The sequence below is a fragment of the Coenobita brevimanus genome, chromosome 39 (assembly GCF_032717465.1).
Source record: "Coenobita brevimanus isolate Jiangsu-jjx chromosome 39, ASM3271746v2, whole genome shotgun sequence".
Taxonomy (NCBI): domain Eukaryota; kingdom Metazoa; phylum Arthropoda; class Malacostraca; order Decapoda; family Coenobitidae; genus Coenobita; species Coenobita brevimanus.
In genome coordinates this window covers 30,240,139-30,263,022 of record NC_136992.1, presented here as the reverse complement: position 1 = coordinate 30,263,022, position 22,884 = coordinate 30,240,139, and the positions used below count along the sequence as shown (strand labels likewise).

At 45.8% G+C, this 22,884-nt stretch overlaps 1 protein-coding gene across 1 annotated transcript in view; it reads left to right on the top strand.

Annotated features, from left to right (window-relative positions):
- LOC145396841 (uncharacterized) overlaps window positions 1-22,884 on the top strand; it is a 64,953-nt gene that overhangs the window by 23,288 nt on the left and 18,781 nt on the right. The window contains exons 2-4 of the mRNA XM_080270124.1: window positions 529-770; window positions 3,216-3,289; window positions 5,355-5,410. Coding sequence (XP_080126250.1) covers window positions 529-770; window positions 3,216-3,289; window positions 5,355-5,410 — 372 coding nt within the window. The remainder of the gene's footprint in view (window positions 1-528; window positions 771-3,215; window positions 3,290-5,354; window positions 5,411-22,884) is intronic.

Sequence of the window (22,884 nt, the reverse complement as noted above, 5' to 3'; positions counted from 1 at the left end):
GTAACTGGGTGAACTCAGTGGTAAAATTCTGCCAACCTCCTCACACTGCCCTATTTACTACACTGCCATCAACTCACCCTCCCCATCAACTCACAGTACCCAACCATTCACTCCACACATACACTACGCAGCTCTCCATTTTATACCAGTACATTTAAAATACACACATATACACACACCAGATACTTACACACTCCATCCTCCTCCACAAAAACACACACACCACATATACACTCCATCCTCCACTACAAAAACACTCACACCAAATTCTTACACATTTCATCCTCCTCCACAAAAACACATACACCAAATACTTACACATTCCATCCTCCTCCACAAAAACACACATCAAATACTTACACACTCCCTCCTCCTCCTCCACAAAAACACACAAATCAAATATTTACACAGCCCATCCTCCACAAAAACACACACCAAATACTTACATATTCCATCCTCCTCCACAAAAACACACACACCAAATGCTTCCACACACCAAATATTTACACACTCCATCCTCCTCCACAGACCAGGGCAGCCTAGATCAGCAACAGCAGCTCAAGTCAGAAGTGCCGCCCACCCACTCCTCCACGCCCACCTGCAACGCCACCACCCCCGCCCTCACCACACCCATGGGCGAGGAGGACACCAGGATGCTTGCGGGCGTAGGCGTGGGCGTGGGCGAGGGTTCCCTACCCCACGATTCCCTAGCCTCACTGCAGATGTTATGTAGGAGAAGAGGCCCGCTTTACCAGGACACTAAACCGCAGGTAAGTGTGAGAGATTACCTGATTTGTCTGTCTATCCACTATCAGCTGGTGCGTCCATCCATCCATCCATTTCTTCGTGCATCTACTCAGTGTATCTATCCACCTGTAGGCCATTTTATATTTGCGTCAGTCCCTCCATCTATCCATGTGTCTATCATTAACTATACATCCATCTTTTCGTCCTCCATCGTGCCATCCATCCAGTCAGCTATCTACCTGTGTGTGTGTGTGTGTGTGTGTGTGTGTGTGTGTGTGTGTGTGTGTGTGTGTGTGTGTGTGTGTGTGTGTGTGTGTGTGTGTGTGTGTGGTGTTCATCAGTTCATCTATCCATCAATCCTCCCATCAATCAATCTGTTCATCTCCCTACATTCTCATTCACCTGCCAATGTACCCATCCATTCATCTTCTACCTATCTATCCCTCTCTCTATCTACCCCCCTCGCCAAACGCCCAATCACTGAGGTAACTGTGGTAATTGTGTGACTGGCGCTGGCTGGGGTAGTTAGGGCTGTTAATGAAGCGCCTATTGGAAGCTGTTAATCACTCCTCTAATTGAGTTATAGGCAGAGGGGAAGAGTTATAGACCAGCAATTAGCTAGTGATGTTATTACTGTGAAGGGAATTGGAATTATATGACATCACCGCTACTACTGTTACTACCACTCCACTACTGCTACTGCTGCTGCTTCTTCTGGTACATTTTCATCACCAAGAAAAAGTCCTCTCTCTCTCTCTCTCACCAGCCACCCTCACCCCTGAGTGGCATTATGTAAGCAATAAACTCCAATCACCCCTCGAATGCAAATCCTCATGGGTTCCATCCGGCTGATGCGTCTTAATGCACTAGACCACCAGGCGTCATTTGGTTACATGGTTACCATCCAACGCAGTAAATTGTTTCACGAGTTACAGAAAACCAACTGACTTGTCACTCAGTGTAGAGTCACTGTTGGATTCGCAATGAGCGTTATTCCTATTCACCTTTCTTTCCGAAGACAAATATATCTGAATGAAAATGTGTTTCCTACTGTATGTTGTATGACGTGCCTTGTTCATGATGTACTGATACTGTGTGTTGTATGACGTGCCTTGTTGATGATGTACTGATACTGTATGTTGTATGACGTGCCTTGTTCATGATGTACTGATACTGTATGTTGTATGACGTGCCTTGTTCATGATGTACTGATACTGTATGTTGTATGACGTGCCTTGTTGATCATGTACTGATACTGTATGTCGTATGACGTGCCTTGTTCATGATGTACTGATACTGTATGTCGTATGACGTGCCTTGTTCATGATGTACTGATACTGTATGTCGTATGACGTGCCTTGTTCATGATGTACTGATACTGTATGTTGTATGACGTGCCTTGTTCATGATGTACTGATACTGTATGTTGTATGACGTGCCTTGTTCATGATGTACTGATACTGTATGTTGTATGACGTGCCTTGTTCATGATGTACTGATACTGTATGTTGTATGACGTGCCTTGTTCATGATGTACTGATACTGTATGTTGTATGACGTGCCTTGTTCATGATGTACTGATACTGTATGTTGTATGACGTGCCTTGTTCATGATGTACTGATACTGTATGTTGTATGACGTGCCTTGTTCATGATGTACTGATACTGTATGTTGTATGACGTGCCTTGTTCATGATGTACTGATACTGTATGTTGTATGACGTGCCTTGTTCATGATGTACTGATACTGTATGTTGTATGACGTGCCTTGTTCATGATGTACTGATACTGTATGTTGTATGACGTGCCTTGTTCATGATGTACTGATACTGTATGTTGTATGACGTGCCTTGTTCATGATGTACTGATAAAAACCATAGGCATACCGTACACGTTCACAATTACTGCAGGTTATTTTCCAACGCTTCGTCTACTGTTTGAAAATGTAAGGACGGAAAAAGTTCACACACTGTTTTATCTACTGTACAGTACAAGCAGCAGCTACTGTATACCGTACACTTTAACATCCTTTCCACAACACTTCTTCGTGACTAGCATCATATTCTACCGTTAATCTCGCTACAGCTCAGCATTCAAGGGAGATAGCAATTTTCGGCCAAGTTAGAGTAATATGAGTGCAGGGTCAGTATTCCCATAGGTTAAGGGAGCTCCCTAACACCACTTCCTAAGCAACTTATTTTGCCTATTACACCTTACTGTCCATCTCCACATCACAAAACCACTCTAATATCGCCATACTTTGCATAGGTAACGACCGTAATGTGCAAGAGGATATTTACCAACCGTATCCAAATATAAATCGCTAAGGAAGAGATGCTAGGGAGCCTCCTTAGTCGGCGAGGATACTAGACCACCTGCTCCAACCCCACCCTGACCTCACCCGGACTCACCTGATCTCACCTGACTTCACCTTATCTCACCTGACCTACGCCTGTTATTTCCCACAGAGCGGACGTCGTGATGATAACCTACCCTACAGAAGCTACAGGGCCGCCCTACACGACGCCCTGACTGATCACAGGTGAGTCTTGTACGTCACCCTACCTGCCCTGTGTCACCCTACCCTAGTACATCACCCTACCTGCCCTGTGTCACCCTACCCTAGTACATCACCCTACCTGCCCTGTGTCACCCTACCCTAGTACATCACCCTACCTGCCCTGTGTCACCCTACCCTGGTACATCACCCTACCTGCCCTGTGTCACCCTACCCTAGTACATCACCATACCTGCCCTGTGTCACCCTACCCTAGTACATCACCCTACCTGCCCTGTGTCACCCTACCCTAGTACATCACCCTACCTGCCCTGTGTCACCCTACCCTAGTACATCACCCTACCTGCCCTGTGTCACCCTACCCTAGTACATCACCCTACCTGCCCTGTGTCACCCTACCCTAGTACATCACCCTACCCTAGTACATCACCCTACCTGCCCTGTGTCACCCTACCCTAGTACATCGCCCTACCCTAGTACATCACCCTACCTGCCCTGTGTCACCCTACCCTAGTACATCACTCTACCCTAGTACGTCACCCTACCTGCCCTGTGTCACCCTACCCTAGTACATCACCCTACCTGCCCTGTGTCACCCTACCCTAGTACATCACCCTACCTGCCCTGTGTCATCCTACCCTGGTACATCACCCTACCTGCCGTGTCACCCTACCCTAGTACATCACCCTACCTGCCCTGTCACCTTATCCTAGTACATCACTCTACCCTAGTACATCACCCTACCTGCCCTGTGTCATCCTACCCTAGTACATCACCCTGCCTGCCCTGTGTCACCCTACCCTAGTACATCACCCTACCTGCCCTGTGTCACCCTACCCTAGTACATCACCCTGCCTGCCCTGTGTCACCCTACCCTAGTACATCACTCTACCCTAGTACATCACCCTACCCTAGTACATCACCCTACCTGCCCTGTGTCACCCTACCCTAGTACATCACCCTGCCTGCCCTGTGTCACCCTACCCTAGTACATCACTCTACCCTAGTACATCACCCTACCTGCCCTATGTCACCCTACCCTAGTACATCACCGTACCTGCCCTGTGCCACCCTACCTCACACCCCTTTTTTTTTCAGTCATCATAGATCTCCACTGTCACTCTATCTTCACACTAAGGAATTATATCTATAGGGGCTCTTCTTATTGTCACTCTAGTTGCCCAATGTGTGTGTGTGTGTGTGTGTGTGTGTGTGTGTGTGTGTGTGTGTGTGTGTGTGTGTGTGTGTGTGTGTGTGAGAGAGAGAGAGAGAGAGAGAGAGAGAGAGTCTTAGTAACTCATCAAGTCGAGTGTGAGACAGGAAGACAGTTCTGCTTAAGGAAGGAATTAACTATTACAAGATGCTAGCCTCCTCGTCATTTCACCTTCTCTCTCTCTCTCTCTCTCTCTCTCTCTCTCTCTCCTGACCTCACATTTCTCACTTACCTAACTCCAGTACTTCACTCTCACTCTCATTTTTTTCACTCGTTCATTCTTCACTCCCCCACAAATACCCCACTATTCATAACACCCCTCTTATCCTGCACTCCCCACTCCCCATACCAGCCTCACACTACCTCATCCACCACTCCATAACTCACGTCACTCCACTTTCCCACCTACTCCGCTGCTCCAATCCCATTCACCCCCTCCACACTTCCTTACTCACCCCACACCCCAAACTTTCCTACTCTTTCATTTATTCATTCCTTTTATTTCCTCACTGTCCATCCCCCAGTTCACTCCATTTCTTCTTCATCCCTTTCATTCACTCACATCCGTTTCACTCCACCCCCGCCCCCTTACACCCCACTCATATTTCCACACTCGCCTCCTGCCTCACCCATTCTGACACCCTCACTCACCCCAGTATTCTAAGTCACTCATTTCCCACTCATCCTACTCCCTACATACATCCCACTCCACCCACTCATCCCTCCCTCTCTTCCTAGGACACACTCACTCACCCCAGTACTCTAAGTCACTCATTTCCCACCCATCCCACTCCCCACATACACACCACTCCACCCACTCATCCTACTCCCCTCATACACCCCACTCCACCCACTCATCCCTCCCTCTCTTCACAGGACTGGTGGCTTCGAGGTGGGGACGAGGGTGAAGGCGGAACCCTGGGATACACACGGTGAGTAGGAGGAGGGTGGGAGGGAGGGGGAAGGGGAAGGGAGGAAGAGAAAGGGAGGGAAGGGGAATGAGAAGGCTGGAATGAAACTGGGGAGGAAAGGGAGGAAACTGAGGTAGAAGAAAGGGAGGGGGGGGGAGATAGAAAAACGGGGGAGTTGAGAGAGGGAAGAAGGATAAGGGTGAATGGTGATGAAAGATGAGACAGGGAGAGAAGAAGAGGGAGAGAAGAAAAGAGGGAGAGAGGTAGAAGAAAGGAGGAAGTGAGAAAGGAGGAAGGAGAACGCTGAGAGAACGGAGCATGAAGATGAGAGTGATGGAAAAAGGGAAATGACGGGGAAATAAGTACGGTGAGAGGGAGGTGGAGAGGGCAGAGTAGAAGGAGGCGCGGATAAGGAGACGAGGAAGGGCAAGGAAAGTGGAGAGGATACTGGGAAGTAGGAGGGGGAAGGAGAGAAGTAAGAGAAGGAGGGAGAGTGGAGGGAGGGAAGAAGGGTGAGAGGAAAACGAGAGGAATAAGGATCAAGGGACGAAAGAAGAAGGGATGGGGACAGGGTGGACTGGAGGAAGAGAGAGGAAGGGAGGGACGATGAAGGGGATAGGAAGAGGAACAAAGATCACAGAGGGAGGCAATAAGGAAAATAAAGGAGGGGAGGAGAAGCGATTTGGAAGGAGGGGATGACAGGGAGAGAAGGAATGATGAGAGGGAATGAGATGGAAAGAGGAAAGGGGTGGAAAGGATAGGATAAGAAGAGGGAGAGATGAGACAAAAGGAAGGATGAGAGGAGAGAGGAACGTGAAAGAAGGAAGGGGAGGGGAATGAAGGAATGGAAGCAGAGAAGCTGAACGTGAGGGAAGGAAAATAAGAGGGAAAGGTAAGAGGGATGAAGATTAGAGAGAGAGGGGAAAGGAAGAAAAGGGAGGGAGGGAGGGAGAGGATGGTGTGAAATGACAGTAGGGGGAGGAAATATCAGAGCTGGAGAGAGAGAGAGAGGCTTTTGCAAAACTAAGCAGGATTCCGTTCCCCCCCTCTCTCTCTCTCTCTCTCAGTATTTTATTCTTTGTTCCCTTGTCGCGGATGTTTTGAAACTATATTGTGAAATTTCCTTACACTGAGAAAGAGAGAGAGAGAGAGAGAGAGAGAGAGAGAGAGAGAGAGAGAGAGAATCACCAGGGCAGACTGCGTAGCCGCTTTTTTTTTTCTTAATCTATCTTTTGTACCTGTCTATTTATCGATCGTTCTATCTGTTTAGTTCTGTCTCTGTACCTATCTTTTTACCGATCTATTTTTCTCACTCTATCTATCTATCTATCTATCTATCCATCTGCCTATCTATTTATGTATCTATTTATCCACCTATCAATCTATCTTAACAAATCAAGCTTATAATTGCGTCCAAAAATGCCTCTCTCTCTCTCTCTCTCTCTCTCCACTCCCCTCTCGTTTCCCTGTTATGGGCCGGAAGTGAGCGAGGGAGGCAGGGAGGCAGGGAGGGGAGGGAGGGGGAGAGAGAGAGAGAGAGAGAGAGAGAGACTTTAAAATGAGTCTGAGACTGAGTGAGGATACTCACACGTGAGTGCACATGCATGCATACAGGTACTCGCTTTCAACGCACATAGAACATGGTGTAGATGCATAGGCCTACACGAATTAGTACACAGAGAGAGAGAGAGAGAGAGAGAGAGAGAGCGGCCTCATTCAATACTTTCGTAACTCTCTCTCTCTCTCTCTCTCTCTCTCTAAAACATGTTCTGACGCGTCCCCACCAGCGTCCCTCCCATTGGTCAGTCACTGGGGGGCGTGGCCAAGGTCTGTACTCTGATTGGTCCAGCTGAGAACAGGGAGCCAATCACGTCACAACTTCGCTATGACGTCACTCCATTCAGGCTAAAAACTACTCATTCATTCTCTAATTTCGTTGGCTGTTATTATGGCTTGTGTGTGTGTGTGTGTGTGTGTGTGTGTGTACTTGTTTATGTAAACCAATGTATGAAAACTAGAGGGGCACTCACTGGAGCGCATCTCTCCGACAAGGGCAACGTAATTTCCAAACCACTCTTCATAATGGGTTAGGTTTTCTCATCACTGAATAGGGTTTCACAAATAATGTTTTCCGGGTCCAGAGTCCGTAATACGATCCGGATCGGTGCCAAAAGTTAACCGCTTCCTCCCTGGGCCATGGGCTACCTACCCACCAAATTTGGTCCATCTTTCTCTTGGGTTTTGAATAATCCTGCTAAGACAGACAAACATTCAAACAACGAGTGAAAACATACTCTCCTTCTCGAAGAGAAAAACGAGCTGGCACTATGTATGTATGCCTGCATAAGCGTACACATGTGCGTATAATCAGTGACGGTCTCAAATTTCTCATCTTTTAATCAGTCTCTTTCTTTCTCTCTCTCTCTCTCGTTTATATATTTTGTTAGTGTGTGTGTGTGTGTGTGTGTGTGTGTGTGTGTGTGTGTGTGTGAGAGAGAGAGAGAGAGAGAGAGAGAGAGAAAGAGAGAGAGAACAGACAGCAACAGATCTGTTGGTCTTTTCGAGGCTGTTTGTTAAAGGGAAGGCCACACACCAAAAAGCCAGACAGGAGACAGGGCGTGTGTGCTGGGCAATCCCCAGGCCCTGTCTTCCCCCTTACTATTTTTTAGTCAGCCTAAACCCCACTGACCGGGCTAATGTATGGCCCGGCCTGCACTATAGGTGCAGAAATCTTTAAACAACAACAACAAAGGGAAGGTTACAGCAAAACTATTTTATGAATTAAAGATATGGATAGAAGGGAAGAAGGCACGCAGATGGAAGGAAAGGAGGAAGGAGGCTTAGGGAGAATAGAGGCAGAGAAAACAGAAAGTAAATGGAGGGGAGGGAGAGAAAACAGGAGGGTAAATGAGAGAGAGGGAGAGAATAGGAGGAGTGGGAGGGGAGAAGGAATACGAAGAGGAGATATGAGGATATGTAGGAGGGATGAGATGGGAAAGAGGGAGAGAAAAGAGAGGGGAGGGGTTGATGGAGGGGGGGGATGAGATGAGTGGGAACTTAGAAGGAATAGGAGGACATGGGAGATGTGGATGAGGGAGGGGAATGGGATGGAGTAGGGAGGTTTGGATGATGATGATAATAATAATAACAGGATTAACACTGAATTAACCCTTTCAGGGATGGTCCTCTCTCTCTCTCTCTCTTTCCGCTATATTTTCACCCCCGCTCTATCCCTCACCCTCCTCTTTCCTGGCCTCTCTTCTATCCCATCGTCTCCTCCCCTACTTTTTTCACTTTCTGTCTGCCTCTCTTCTCTTCAATCCCTCTCTTTTCTTCTTCAACTTTCCCTCAAGTCTCTTCCTCTGCCCCTCCCTTTTGCTCCCTCCTTTACCTCTTCTCCTTCCCTCTCGCCTCTGTACCTTTCTCCTCTCTCTAACTCTTCCTACTCTCCTGCCCTTCCCTCTCTCCCATGTATCTTTCTCTCCTCTCTCTGTTTTTTCATATACTTCCCTCACTCCTCTGTACCTTTCTCTCCTCTCTCTACCTCCTCCTTCACTGCTACCCTTCCCTTTCCTCCTCCACACTTGACACTCACACCTCATTTGGCAGGGTAACAAGGGCTCGCGTCACGGCTATATGACCAATATGGGTGGTCGTCTCCCATAATGGATGAGCAGGCAATTATATTCCCTCGGGGCGGCTGGATTAAGGGCGATCTGATGGCCTGTTTACATTATTCATCAACCACTCGGCCGCGCGTGGGGTCAGCTGATCACCGCCGGTGGGAGTCGGGCTGGCGAGCGAGCCTTTCAGGATGGGAACGAGTCTGTCCTCCCCTTATTTCGCCGTTTTCCATCGTATTTTCCTTATTTTTGTACTTTTTTCGACACTATAAGGGTGATTTGGAAAGCTCAAAGTGGTGGAAATTTAATGGATGCAGTGGATTTGATGTGAAATTTGTGTAAATGTTGGTTTCAGGCCAGACGAAGTATTTTTGGAAGAGAATGAGATCGGTGGTGGCGGGTGGTCGGGTTGTAAATATTATTGCCACTCCTGGCCTGTTCCGCTGAGCTGGAGTGCCCTGAATCATATCAATTATCACACGACTGTCTTCACCCGAGTCTTTATTGTCGCCCACGCACACACACACATACACACACACACACACACACACACACACACACACACACACACACACACGTATGGAGACATCCTTACACACACACGCACATATACACAAACACACACAGATATGTATTGAGACATCCTTACACACACACACACACACGTATGGAGACATCCTTACACACACACGCAGATGTATACAGACATACACAAACACACACACACAGATATGTATTGAGACATCCTTACACACACACACACACACACACACACACACACACACACACATACACAGATACTGTATATACAGACATCCTTACACACACACACACACACACACACACACACACACACACACACACACACACACACACACACACACACAAGCGCACACACACACACACACACACACACACACACACACACACACACTGAGAGGGCCGGAAGCTCTGGTCCTGCACAATTAAGTGGCCCCCACCTCACTGCTTTTATCAGCTTTCTCTCTCTCTCTCTCTCTCTCTCTCTCTCTCTCTCTCTCTCTCTCTCTCTCTCTCTCTCTCTCTCGTTTCAGTCTATCTCTACCTCCTTCACTTTAACTTCTACATTCAGCCTTTCCTTCAGTTTATTTTCTCTCTCTCTCTCTCTCTCTCTCTCTCTCTCTCTCTCTCTCTCTCTCATTTCATGTCAACCTGTTATTCTTTCTCTTTCCCAGTTTTATCCTCTCTGTTTTACCTTTTCTTTTGAGAGAGAGAGAGAGAGAGAGGGGGGGGAATAAGGGAGGAATGGGGATTAAGCAGTTCAATTCGATGACGCTTTTTCATTCACGTAATCCTTATTTTTATTTATATACGTATTTATTTAACTACCGTACCTATCTATCAATCTCTCGCTCTATCTATCTGTCTCTCTATATATATTCATTATTCGCTTGAGGGGTTAAAGAGCCGTATTATTAAAAAAAAATTAAAAAGCATGAAGGTGTGAACAAGCCTCTAAATCTATGATAATTTCCAGTAATAATAATAACAACAACAATAATAATAATAATAATAATAATAATAAAAATAATAATAATAAAAGATGGCCATAGAATGCGACTTTTTTTCGCTGCTGACTGCACTCTGTAATGTTGGATGCAGGCTAATCACACCTAATTAATCACAGGTGTTCGATTACTGACTTTTAAAACTATATTCGTACCGGTAACTAAAAAAATAAATTAAGACCCTTATTCGTAGGATATCTATCTATCTGTCAGTCTATCTATCTATCTATTAATTACTGCAGTTTAGTAAGAATCTATTGTTATGAAAGGGTTGGAACTGTGTCCATTAATATACCCACTATGATGACAGGTACTTAATCTGTAGCAGGGGGGTGAGGGATAGGGGTGAGGGTGAGGCGGGGAAAGAGGAGGGAAGGGGGAGGAAGAGATGCTGGAGGAGAGAGGGAATGAGCAAAAGAAGGAGGGTTGAGGAGGAAAAACGGAGGGGAAGAGAGAGGAAGGAGACGGGGAGTGGAGGAAGCAGAAGGAGGAACAGACCGAGAGAAATACATCAGACATACTGTGCTAGGTAGAGAGGTTGTATACATTTGCAGTTTTTTTCCTTTTCTCTCTCTCTCTCTCTCTCTCTCTCTCTCTCTCTCTCTCTCTCTCCCCAGTACTAGGTGGATAGTCGTATACGTTTGCTGTTTTTCCTGTCTCTCTCTCTCTCTCTCTCTCTGCCTCCCCTCTCGGCTTTTTCCCTGCGCTAAAACAATCTTCTAATGGGAGGTCTGTGTCCCAGCCCAGGGTCACCGCTTAGCCTGGCTCATCCCTGCCTAACCCACCCTGCCTCACCATCCCTGCTTCACCCTGCCTCATTCCGCCTCGTCCACCCAGTATCATTTTTTGCTCTGCCCTGCTTCCTTTTTACCACTGTATTTTAACTCTTTTTTCACCCTACTTCATTCTGTCTCACCCTGCATCATCACCTTGCCTCACCCTCCCTGTCTCAGTCACCCTGCTTTAATCACCCTTTCTCACCCACCGTGCTTGCCTCCTCTCTTCACCCACACATTGTCTCATTCATCCTGCTGGCTTCACCCTGTTTTGCCCTGCCTTACTCTGCCTCTTTCCTCACCCACCCTGCCTAACCTCTTTCCCACACCCACTCTACTCCAATCCACCCTTCCACGTTCACCCTGCCTGCCTAACCCACCATACCTCACCCACCCAGCCTGCCTCCCCCTGCCAACCTCGCCTCGCTTCCCTCTGCTTCATCCACCCTGCCTACCTCACCCACCCACCCTCCCTGCCTCCCCCTGCCTCTCGCTACCTCTCTTGGCTGTGCGTTTCACTTTAGATTTTTGGTTGCTGCTCTCTCTCTCTCTCTCTCTCTCTCTCTCTCACACACACACACACACACACACACACACACACACACACATCCCTTTGTCCAGTCACTCATTTCTTTATTCAGCCATTCATTTTCTACAGTTCTTTTTTTCACTTTCACCCAGTCATATAAATAATCATTCACTTTCTATTCACTCATTCATTCACATTCATTTCCTTATTTATTTCATTCAGGGCATTATTTACGGTATATTCTTAGCCATTCATTCATTCCTAGACATTCATTTACTCTTTTTCATTCGCTCATTCGTTTGTTCCTAGTCAATCATTCACTCATTCATATATTCCTAGTCATTCATTCACTCCTAGTCATTCACTCACTCATTTATTCATAGTCACTCACTCAGCCATTTATTCCTAGTCATTCATTCACTCCTAGTTATTCATTCATTCATTTATTTCTAGTCATTCATTCACTCCTAGTTATTCATTCATTCATTTATTTCTAGTCATTCATTCACTCCTAGTTATTCATACATTCATTCACGCTAGTCATTCATTCATTCATTTATTCCTAGACATCCAATCACTGTCATTTATACCTAGTCATTCATACCTATTCTTAGTTATTCATTCTAAAGTAAACCATACTTTCAAATTTATTTTTTCTCTTCCTGGCCTTTGATCCATTCTTATACATTCAGTCATAATTTTTTTTTTTACAGTCCTTCGTTCACTCATTCTTAATCACAGTTATTAATTTCAAACCCTTTTTTTAATAATTCATTATTATTTTTTCATATTGGCCTTTCATTCAATCTTATACATTCAATCATTATACATTTTTTCAGTCTTTCGCTCACTCATAGCCTACCTAATGTATTACCATAATTCTCAGTCAGTTTTGCACAATCCTTATTCTTGTCATACTGGTCTTTCATTCATTCTTATACATTCAATTGTTCCATCCTTATCAGTAATACGCTGAGACAGAGAGAGAGAGAGAGAGAGAGAGAGAGGAGTTTTATCTTCTCGCCTTCCATCCTTATCAGTAATGCACTATCTGTTTCTCGTCTTTATCTCGTTGTGATAAAAGAGGAGATTAAATTATGGTTCTTTCACCTTAACTTGGCGCAAAATTTCGTCTTTTGCTGTTTATTTTACGTAGCTCAATGGCAGAAAGACATCAATCTATCTATCCATGCCATCTATCTATTTATCTTTCTGTCTGTCTGTCTACCTACCTATCCATCCATCTATTTATACATCTACCTATCTATCATCCATCCATCCATCTATCAATATACCAATCTATCAATCTACCGTCTATCTGTGTTGTGTATCTATCTAGGCTATCTATCTATCTACATCTTCCCCTTCCTTCTCTTCTTCCTCCCTCCTTTTTCCTTCCCTCTATCTTCTTCCCTCCCCTCTCCATTAGCATCCACATAATATCCTTCCTTTTTTTCATTTCTCTTTTATACTCATTTTTTCACATTCTTTCTACTTTTCAACACCTCAATTTTTTCCTCCATTTTTCTCCTTTCCTCCTTCCTTCCTTCCCTCCCTCTTTATCCCTCCCTCTAAGATGACTGGAGGCTGGATTCGTCTTTATCTTGAGATTAGACACACACACACACACACACACACACACACACACACACAGAAAGAGAGAGAGAGAGAGAGAGAGAGAGAGAGAGAGAGAGAGAGAGAGAGAATTTCCTGGTTTTAACATATTCTCAATAATGTTATAATTTCGTCACTGATTCTGCTTACTGTTTTTATGGTCTCTCTCTCTCTCTCTCTCTCTCTCTCTCTTTCTCTCTCTCTCTCTCTCCCATCACCCTTTTCCTTTCTTTCTCCATCTTCCTTCTCACTTTTATTCTATCCGCCCCTCGTCTCTCCCTCCCCCTCTCTCTCTCCCTACCTTTCCACCTTCCCTTCCTCTTCGCTTCCCTCCTTCCCTTCCTCTTCGCTTCCCTCCTTCCCTTCCTCTTCTCTTCCCTCACTACCTCCTTCCTCTTCCCTCCCTTCCTCCTTCCCTTCCCCCATGTCTTCATCTCTCCTGCTCTTGATTCCTTACTCTTATCTTTCCTACCTTCCTCTTCTCTCCCTCTGCCTTTCTCTCCTTCCTATCATGTTCCTTATCTCTTTCACTCCCTCCCAGTTCCCTCTCCCTTCTCCCCATCCCCTTCTTTCTCCTTCCCTCCTCCTTCACTCCCTTCCATTTCTCCCTCCCTTTTCCTGCATTCTTTCCTCTTCCCTTCTCCTCCCTCACTCCCATTTCCCCCTTCTCTCCCCCCCCCCCTCGCTGTTTCTCCCTGCACTGCATTTTTCTCCCTCGGTACATTATGCTAGCCTTCCTAACTCCCTCGCCTCCCGTCCTCCCTGTTTGCCTTACCCTCCCTCTCCTTCTTTCTTTCTCCCTCCCTCACCATCTGTATTCTTCTTTTCCTTCTATCTTTCTCCTTCTCTTCCTCTCCATCTTTCTCCTTCTCTTCCTCTCCATCTTTCTCCTTCTCCTCCTTCCATCCCTCCTTCTCCATCTTTCTCCTTCCTTTCCTTCCATTCCTCCCTTTTCTCCTTCTCTTCCATCCTCCCACTCCTTTCTTTTCCCTCCCTTCTTTCCAGCCTTCCCTCTCTCCCTCCCTTTCTCTAATTCTCTCCTCCATTCTTCTTCTTCCCCCCCCTCTCTCTCTCTCTCTCTCTCTCTCTCTCTCTCATCCCTGCATTCCCTGGCTTATGGAAGTGAGTTCCCTAGGGTTGCGTCCTCCATTACTTATGCACCTCACTTTAACCTCTGCTGCTCAGGCTGATGATGATGATGATGATGATGATGATGGTTGTTGTGGTAGTGGTTGTGGTGGTAGTGGTTGCTGTTGTAGTGTATAGTTGTGTGGTAATGGTTGTTGTGGTAGTGACTGTTGTGATAATGGTGGTTGTGGTACTAGTTGCTGTGGTGACGTTAGCGGTGATGGTTGTTGTGGTAGCGGGGTCTGAGATGGTTATAAGTAAGTTGTGCAGTTGTGGCAGTCCTGGTGGCAGATTTGGCTGTGGCAGTTGTGGTAGCTGTGGTGGTGATGGTAGTAACTTTGGTTGTGGCAGTGGTTGCGAGAAGGATGGTAATGATGGTAGTTTGGGGTGTGGTAGCGATTGTGATATCAGTGGTAGTTGTGGTTGCGATGGTAGTCTTGGTGGAGGTGGTGATAGTTGTAACAGTCGTGGTGGTGGTGATTATGGTAGTCGTAGATGAGATTATAGTCGATTATAGTCACGGTGGTTGTGGTTGTATTGCTGTGGTAATGGTAGCTGAGTTGTGGTCCTACTTGTGGCAGAAGTGATGGTGGTGGTAGCTATGGTTGTTGTGGTAGTGCTACGGATGATGTTAACTACCTACCTGCATATCTACCTTCCCACCCACATACTGTATCTACCCACCTACATACATACGTGCATATCCACCCACGTTCTCCTTGCCACTCACTCACCCACCTACCTACACCCCACATAAATACCTACCCACCCACCTGCCCACCTACCTTCCCTCCCACCCACTCACCCACCTACCAAAGTACGGTACCTTCCCACCTTCCCTCCCACTCATCCATCCACCCATCTACCAACCATAGGCTACCCTCCCTTCCTCCTTCCCACTTACCAATCTATCTACACCCCACATACATACGGTACCTATCCACCCACTTACCCTCACTGCCTCCCTCTCTCCTAGCCACTCAGCCACCCACCTACCTACCTACCTACACCCCACATTCGTACCTATCCACCCACCCACCCACCTACCTACACCCCACATACAAACCTATCCACCCACCCACCTACCTACCTACACCCCACATACGTAGCTATCCACCCCCCCATCCACCCACCTACCTACACCCCACACACAGTACCTATCCACCAACCCACCTACCTACCTACACCCCACATACGTAGCTATCCACCCACCCACCTACCTACACCCCACACACAGTACCTATCCACCCACCCACCAACTTACCTACACCCCTCACACAATACCTATCCACCCACCCACCCACCTACCTACACCCACTTAATCACCGCACTCAGCCCCAAGCAAAGTTCATTTCATTACTTTGCTTTCGTTGTCCAGGCAATATATATATATATATATAAAACAACACCTTTTTTAACTTTTATTTTTTTTTATTTTTGGCTTGTCAAAAAAGAAAAAAAAAGCGCCACTTATTATGAAAATGTGTGTGACCCCAAGGAAGAATTATGGGATAGTGGTGGTAGTTGTGGTAGTGATGGTGGTGGTAATTGTGGTAGGTGTGGTGGTGATAGATGTGCGTTATGGTGGTTGTGGTGGTGATGGTGGTGGTAGGTGTGGTAGTGATGGTGGTGGTAGTTGTGGTAGTGATGGTGGCAGGTGTGGTAGTGGTGATAGATGAGTTATGGTTGTTGTGGTAGTGATGGTGGTGGTAGTTGCGGTAGGTGTGGTGGTAATAGATGTGAGTTACGGTGGTTGTGGTGGTGATAGTGGTGGCAGGTGTGGGAGTGATGGTGGTGGTAGCTGTGGTAGTGATGGTGGTGGTAGCTGTGGGAGTGGTGATAGATGTGTTATGGTAGTTGTGGTAGTGATGATGGTGGTGGCTGTGATGGTGACAGGGGTGGTAGTTGTGGTGGTGGTGGTAGTGATAGTTATGGCAGTAGTGGTAGTGATAATGGTGACAGGTGTGGTGGTAGACTGGGATGGGATGGTGGTAGTGGTGGTAGTATTTGTGGTTATGAACTGCAATGGTGATAGCAGCTGCGGTGAAGATGATGACGGCTGGAGTGGTAGTGATAGTACTGGTGGTAATAGTTATAGTTAGTAGTTGTGATAGTGAAGTGGCGAGACGGGTGGCTGGTACAAGTGTGTAATAATGGTAATAGTGGTAGTTGTGGTAGTTGTAATAGCAGTAAGCGGCTTATTACCTCTCCTGTACTACATTCCATATTTATATTTTTTCTTATCTGCATTACAAGATCTATCTATCCATTCTCTCTGCTTATCTATCTACCTGTCTGTCTATCTATCTATCTACCTATCTATCCATCCATTCATCAATGTCTATCTATCTATCAATGTCTATCTATCAAAAACCTACCTACCTGCCTATCTATGTCTGCTCATCTATCTATCTATATATCTGTCTGTCTATCTATCTATCCATCCATCCATTAATATACCTATCTATCTATCTATTACCAACCTAACTATCTATCCATATCTTCACCTTCCTTTCTCTTCCCCCCCCCCTTTCTCCTCCCTCCACCTTCTTCACTCCTCTCCATTATCATCCACATTATTTCATTTTTGTCTCTTTTACCACCAAGATAACCTGAAGAAACACACACACACACACACACACACACACACACACAATCCCCACTACGGACGTAAAAATATTGAAAAAATCCTCACTACGGACGTCAAGGCAGACAAATTAGCCTAAGTACAGTATTTTCCTGACCATCATCGATCATACAATATTATCAGGATTAGAAAAATAACAATCGTACCAGTTCCGTCTGAAGAAAACTGACACTTGGCGAAATTCAGCGAAAACCCTATCTCTACCAATGCCTGTTTCAGATGGTTTCGATTTTTCCCATATGTATTGGTTCAACTTTGGACACATACATATACGGTACTTGTCTATAAAAGCTTCATTATCAGCGGGTAGACGAAATAATTATATATAGGCTACTAGAGCATGTACTGATAAATGATAATGATAAACGCGCCAATCTTATGTTTTATCTCTCTTTATCATAGTCTAAAACTGCATTCTTGGCATCCTGAATACTGTGTTCTAACAAAATTAATACCAGACTACCATCCTAATCACGAAGAAGTGCTATGGAAGGAAACCGCCGTAGTACTGTCTCATATTTAGCTGTACCGTAACAAGAGCTTAACACCGGAAAATAAGCAGCAGAAATAAGCAGTAGAAATAAGCAGCAGAAAAAAGTAACAGAAAAATAAGCAGTAGAAATAAGCAGCAGAAATAAGCATAAAAATAAGCAGTAGAAATAAGCAGTAGAAATAAGCAGCAGAAAAAAGTAACAGAAAAATAAGCAGTAGAAATATGCATCAGAAATAAGCATAAAAATAAGCAGTAGAAATAAGCATAAAAAAATAAGCAGTAGAAATAAGCATCAGAAATAAGCATAAAAAATAAGCAGTAGAAATAAGCATCAGAAATAAGCATAAAAAATAAGCATAAGAAATAAGCATAAAAAATAAGCAGTAGAAATAAGCATAAAAAATAAGCAGTAGAAATAAGCAGCAGGAGAAGGCAGCAGAAATTCCCTATGTACCAGTATTACGGTAGTGGTCTACCTATCTATCTATTGCCAGACGCCTTAATCCCTTATACGGGGTGGCCACAAACAAATAGCCTCCACGTCATCCTGTCCCCCGCCATTTCACCGCCCTGCTCCCAGTTCACACCCCCCTCTCTCATATACCTCTCCACTCCATCCCTCCATCTCATCCTTGGCCTTCCCCTCCCGCTCTCCCCCTCCACCTCACTCACATACACTCTCCAAGTACGGTATATAAGTAAGGTTCAGCAGACATGCCAAGATATATACCTATTAAGGAGTACATTAATTTTCTTTCCTTGGCAACTCTTGCGGTGTGTGTTTCATGTTTCAGGCGTCTGTTTCGTACACACACACACACACACACACACACACACACACACACACACACACACACACACACACTGTATCTACCTGTGTCTGCCTATTTATCTATCTATCTATCTCTGTGATTTTATACCACCTCCCCCACCCTTCCATTCTCTCCTCTTCCTCTTTTTTTTTTTTTTTTTTAATAACAGAACGGAGGAAGGAAAAACAATTGGGGGAAAAAAAATAATCCATACACCAGATTACTGGTGTCCTCTATTCATAAAATATCAGTAACAGTTAGACTTCAACAGTTGTGGGTTGAAATTTGGAGGAAAACAACTCTGGGGAAGCGAGTTCCAGAGAGATGCAGTTCGGGGAATGAAAGAATTCTGATAGGCAGAAGTTCTGCAATATGGTTGAGTGACATTCCAGTCATGAGCGCTACCAGATGCCCGTGTAGCATGAGGGAAGGCATGGAGAGGTGGCACCATGGACGCAACTTCGTCTGAGCATTTGCCAAAAAAATATCTGTAAAATAATGCAAGGGAGGCAACACTCCTTCTTACTTGCAGGGGAGGTAGTTTATATGTAATGGCAGGGTTGTTAATGATTCTAACAGCTTTATTCTGAATTTTGTCTAGTTGTCTTAATGCAACCTCTCCACAACCATCCCACAAGGGTGAGCAATATTCAAGCTGAGAGCGCACATGACTCTTATAAATTATAGCTAACTGCTCATCGGCGAAGAAGTTACGGACTCTGTACAATAATCCAAGTTTCTTTGAGGCGGTTTTAGCAAGTGATCTGACATGAGAGGTCCAGCTGAGGGCACTGTTCAGTGAGACACCAAGAATTTCAATACTTTTGGAGATGGGAATATTAGTAGCACTGAAGGTAATGTACGAATCTGGCAATATCTGTCTATTAGTAAACTGTATATATTTAGTTTTACTAGCATTAAAAGAGACAAGGTTGTTTTGTCCCCATTCACTGATTGTAGCTAGATCTTGATTTATGGAGATGGCTGTACTGAGTTGAGAGGTAGAGATATTAGACTTTGTAAATGGATGTCTGAGTGTGAATGAACTATGTAGTGTTGAGTCATCTGCATATGAGTGAACGGGATTGCGAGTGACAGATAAGAGATCATTAATATGAACCAGAAATAGGGTTGGCGCCAGAACTGATCCCTGCGGCACGCCGGCGTTAACTGAGTGGAAATTCGAATATACATCATCTACTTTTACTCTTATTTTCCTGTCACTAAGATAAGACGAAATCAAAGGAACAAAAGACGTTAGTCCATAGCAAGGGAGTTTGGACAGCAGGGAACGGTGCCATACTCTGTCGAAAGCTTTAGAGATATCAAGAGCTACAGCATGAGTTTCTCCAAAAAGATCAATTGATTGATGGATGGTATGAGTTAAGAGATTGAGTATGTCAATGGTGGATCTTTCGTGGCGAAAACCGTATTGTCTATCACTAATTAAGTTGTTGGATTCAAGATGTTTAACAATATGCTTATTAATTAAAGTTTCAAATACCTTACCAAGAGAAGATGTGACAGCTATTGGTCTGTAATTGGAGGGGTCAGACGAACTTCCTTTCTTCGGAACTGGATGGATATTGGCTTCTTTCCATGAATTTGGGAATAAAGAAATACGTATGCATAGTCTGAATAATTTGGCTAGGACAAAGGCAAGTTCAGGGGAACACTTTTTCAAAACAATTGGTGGAATTCCATCTGGGCCTGGAGCTTTGTTGGTAGGTAAATTGTCTAGGATGGATTTTACGAATCTTGTCGGTATTTTAAGTGGGGCAATTTCGGGAGAATCAAGTTCCAGTACTGAGACATTCTGGTTGGTATCATCTATGGTAGAGTTTCTGGCAAAGGTACTAGCAAAGATACCTGCTTTCCCACGTGGGTCATTTGTAATACTGCCATCTGAAGATTTTAGTGGGGGAATGGAAGATGACTTGTTAAAGTTATTATTGAACGAATTAAGAGTTGACCAGAATATTCTATTGTCATTAGGGTTGTTAAGTAGTTTTGATGCTTGCTTTTGAAGAAAGTTTGATTTAAATAGATTTAATACAGCTTTTGCATGACTTCTAGCAATTTTAAATTGGGAGAGTGATTCAGATGTTTTTGATTTTAAGTAAGAGTTATATGCTAATGACTTTTGGGCTGTTGCTCTGGCACAACTGCCATCAAACCATGTTGGAGAGTTTGATCTTTTAGTGAATTGTTGACTTGGTATGAATAAATCCATACCAGCTAGTATTAAGTCGCAAATGTAGGACTGGGTAGAATTGGGATCACTAGAGAAGAAAGATTGCCATGGAACATCAGCAAGATAATTTCTAAATCCATCCCAGTCTGCCCTGTCAAAGTGCCATCGGGTCACCCTGACAGGTTCGGAATGGGGAGGTGTAGGAGGGTTAACTAATGAGGCTTTGATGAGATTGTGGTCAGAGGATCCAAGTGGTGACAGTACCTCTATCCTGTATTGATTTGGCTTATTTGTCAAGAATAAATCCAAGAGATGGGCATTATGGTCAGGATTATCAGGTATTCTGGTTTCCCTACCCCCCTCCTCTCTCTCTCTCTCTCACACACACCTTCATCCATCCTTTTCCTTCCACATTTATTCACTCTTTTTCCTCCCCTCCCCATCCCCCTCTTCTCTCCCTTTCTAAGTTAAGGAATGTTAATGCTCTATCCTTATGTAATAAAAAGAGGGAAGGGGAGAGGGGAGAGGAGAGGAAAAGGGAGGGGAGGGAAGGGCAGCAGTCCCTAGAGCGGAGTTTGTGAAGGGGAGGGGAGGGGAGGGGAGGGGAGGGGAGGGGAAGGGAGGAGGAGAGGAGAGGAGAGGGGTGGGGAGGGGAGAAGGAGATGAATCCGGTGAGTGAAGTCAGTGAGAGAGAGAGAGAGAGAGAGAAAGAGAGAGAGGGGGGGGGCCTATCAGAGGTCCCGAGGGTGATATCAGTGAATGAAGGGAAGGAGGGGAAGGGAAGGGGAGGGGAAGGAGAGGAAGGGGAGGGGAAGGAGAGGAAGGGGAGGGGAAGGAGAGGAGGGGGAGGAAGAGAAAGAGAAGAGGAAGGGAATGGGAGAAAGAGGGAGGGAGGTATAACTGAGGTTCCAATGAGGTGCCTGTGAGTGGCAGTGAGGAGAGGAGGGGGAGGGGAGAGGAGGGCAGGGGAGGGGAGGAAATGAGAGGAGAGTACAAAGGAGTACAAAGGAAAGCAAACAGCAACAGACCTTCTGGTCCTTTCGAGGCTGTTTGTTATAGAGTAGACTATGACTACAAGATCTAACTCTACATGCTGAAGGATAAGGATAGTAAAGCAAGAAGGTTCCCCCCGCCTCCAAACCCTCCAGTTAAAACTGGCAAGAAAAAGTGAGAAAAACCACCATGCAGCATGGTGGAGAGGAGAGGAGAGGAGAGGAGAGGAGAGGAGAGGAGAGGCGAGGAGAGGAGGGGAGGGTGGGGGAGTAGAGAGTGGGTGAAAGGAGGGGAAGAAAAGAAGGGAAGGGAAGGGGGAAGGGAAAGTGAGAAGGGAAGGGAGGGGGAAGATAAGGGGAGAGGGGGGTAGGGTAGGGTAAGGGAATAAGAGAACCTGGATAGGGAGGGGGAAGGTAAGGGGAGAGGGAGGGGAGGGGAGGGGGAAGGGTATAAAAGAAGGGGGAAGATATGGGTAGAGGGAGTGTAAGGTAGGGGGAAGGGTATAGAGGAAAGGGAAGATAAAGTGAGAGGGAGGGTAGGGTAGGGTGGGGGAAGGGCATGAGAAGGGAAGAGGAGGGGGAGGGAAGGGGAGAGGGAGGGATGGGTAGGGGTAGGGTATAAGAGAAGGGAAGGGGAGGGGGATGATATGGGGAGAAGGAGGGTAACGTAGGGGGGAAAGTATAAGAGAAGGGAGGGGGAGGGGGAAGATATGGGGAGGGGGAGGGTAGGTTAGGGGGAAGGGTATAAGAGAGGGGAAGGGGAGGGGGAGGGCAGGGGAGGGGGAAGGCAGGGGAGAGGGTTGGGGTAAAAGCAACATCAATTATGTAGGGGGCGCCGCTCCACAATTACACGGACGCTAATCTGCTGGGGAGGGGGGGGGAGCAGGGGGAGGGGGAAGGGAGAAGTTGGGGAGGGGCAAGGGGAGGCAGTAAGAGAGGCGAGGGAATGAGGGTGGGGTGGGGAATTTTAGTGTGTGTGTGTGTGTGTGTGTGTGTGTGTGTGTGTGTGTGTGTGTGTGTGTGTGTGAGAGAGAGAGAGAGAGAGAGAGAGAGAGATGGGAGAAACTGGACTGTGGAGGAGTAGAAAGGCGTGGAGAGAGGGAAGGAAATATGAGTGTGGGGGAGGAGAAAGGAGTCACG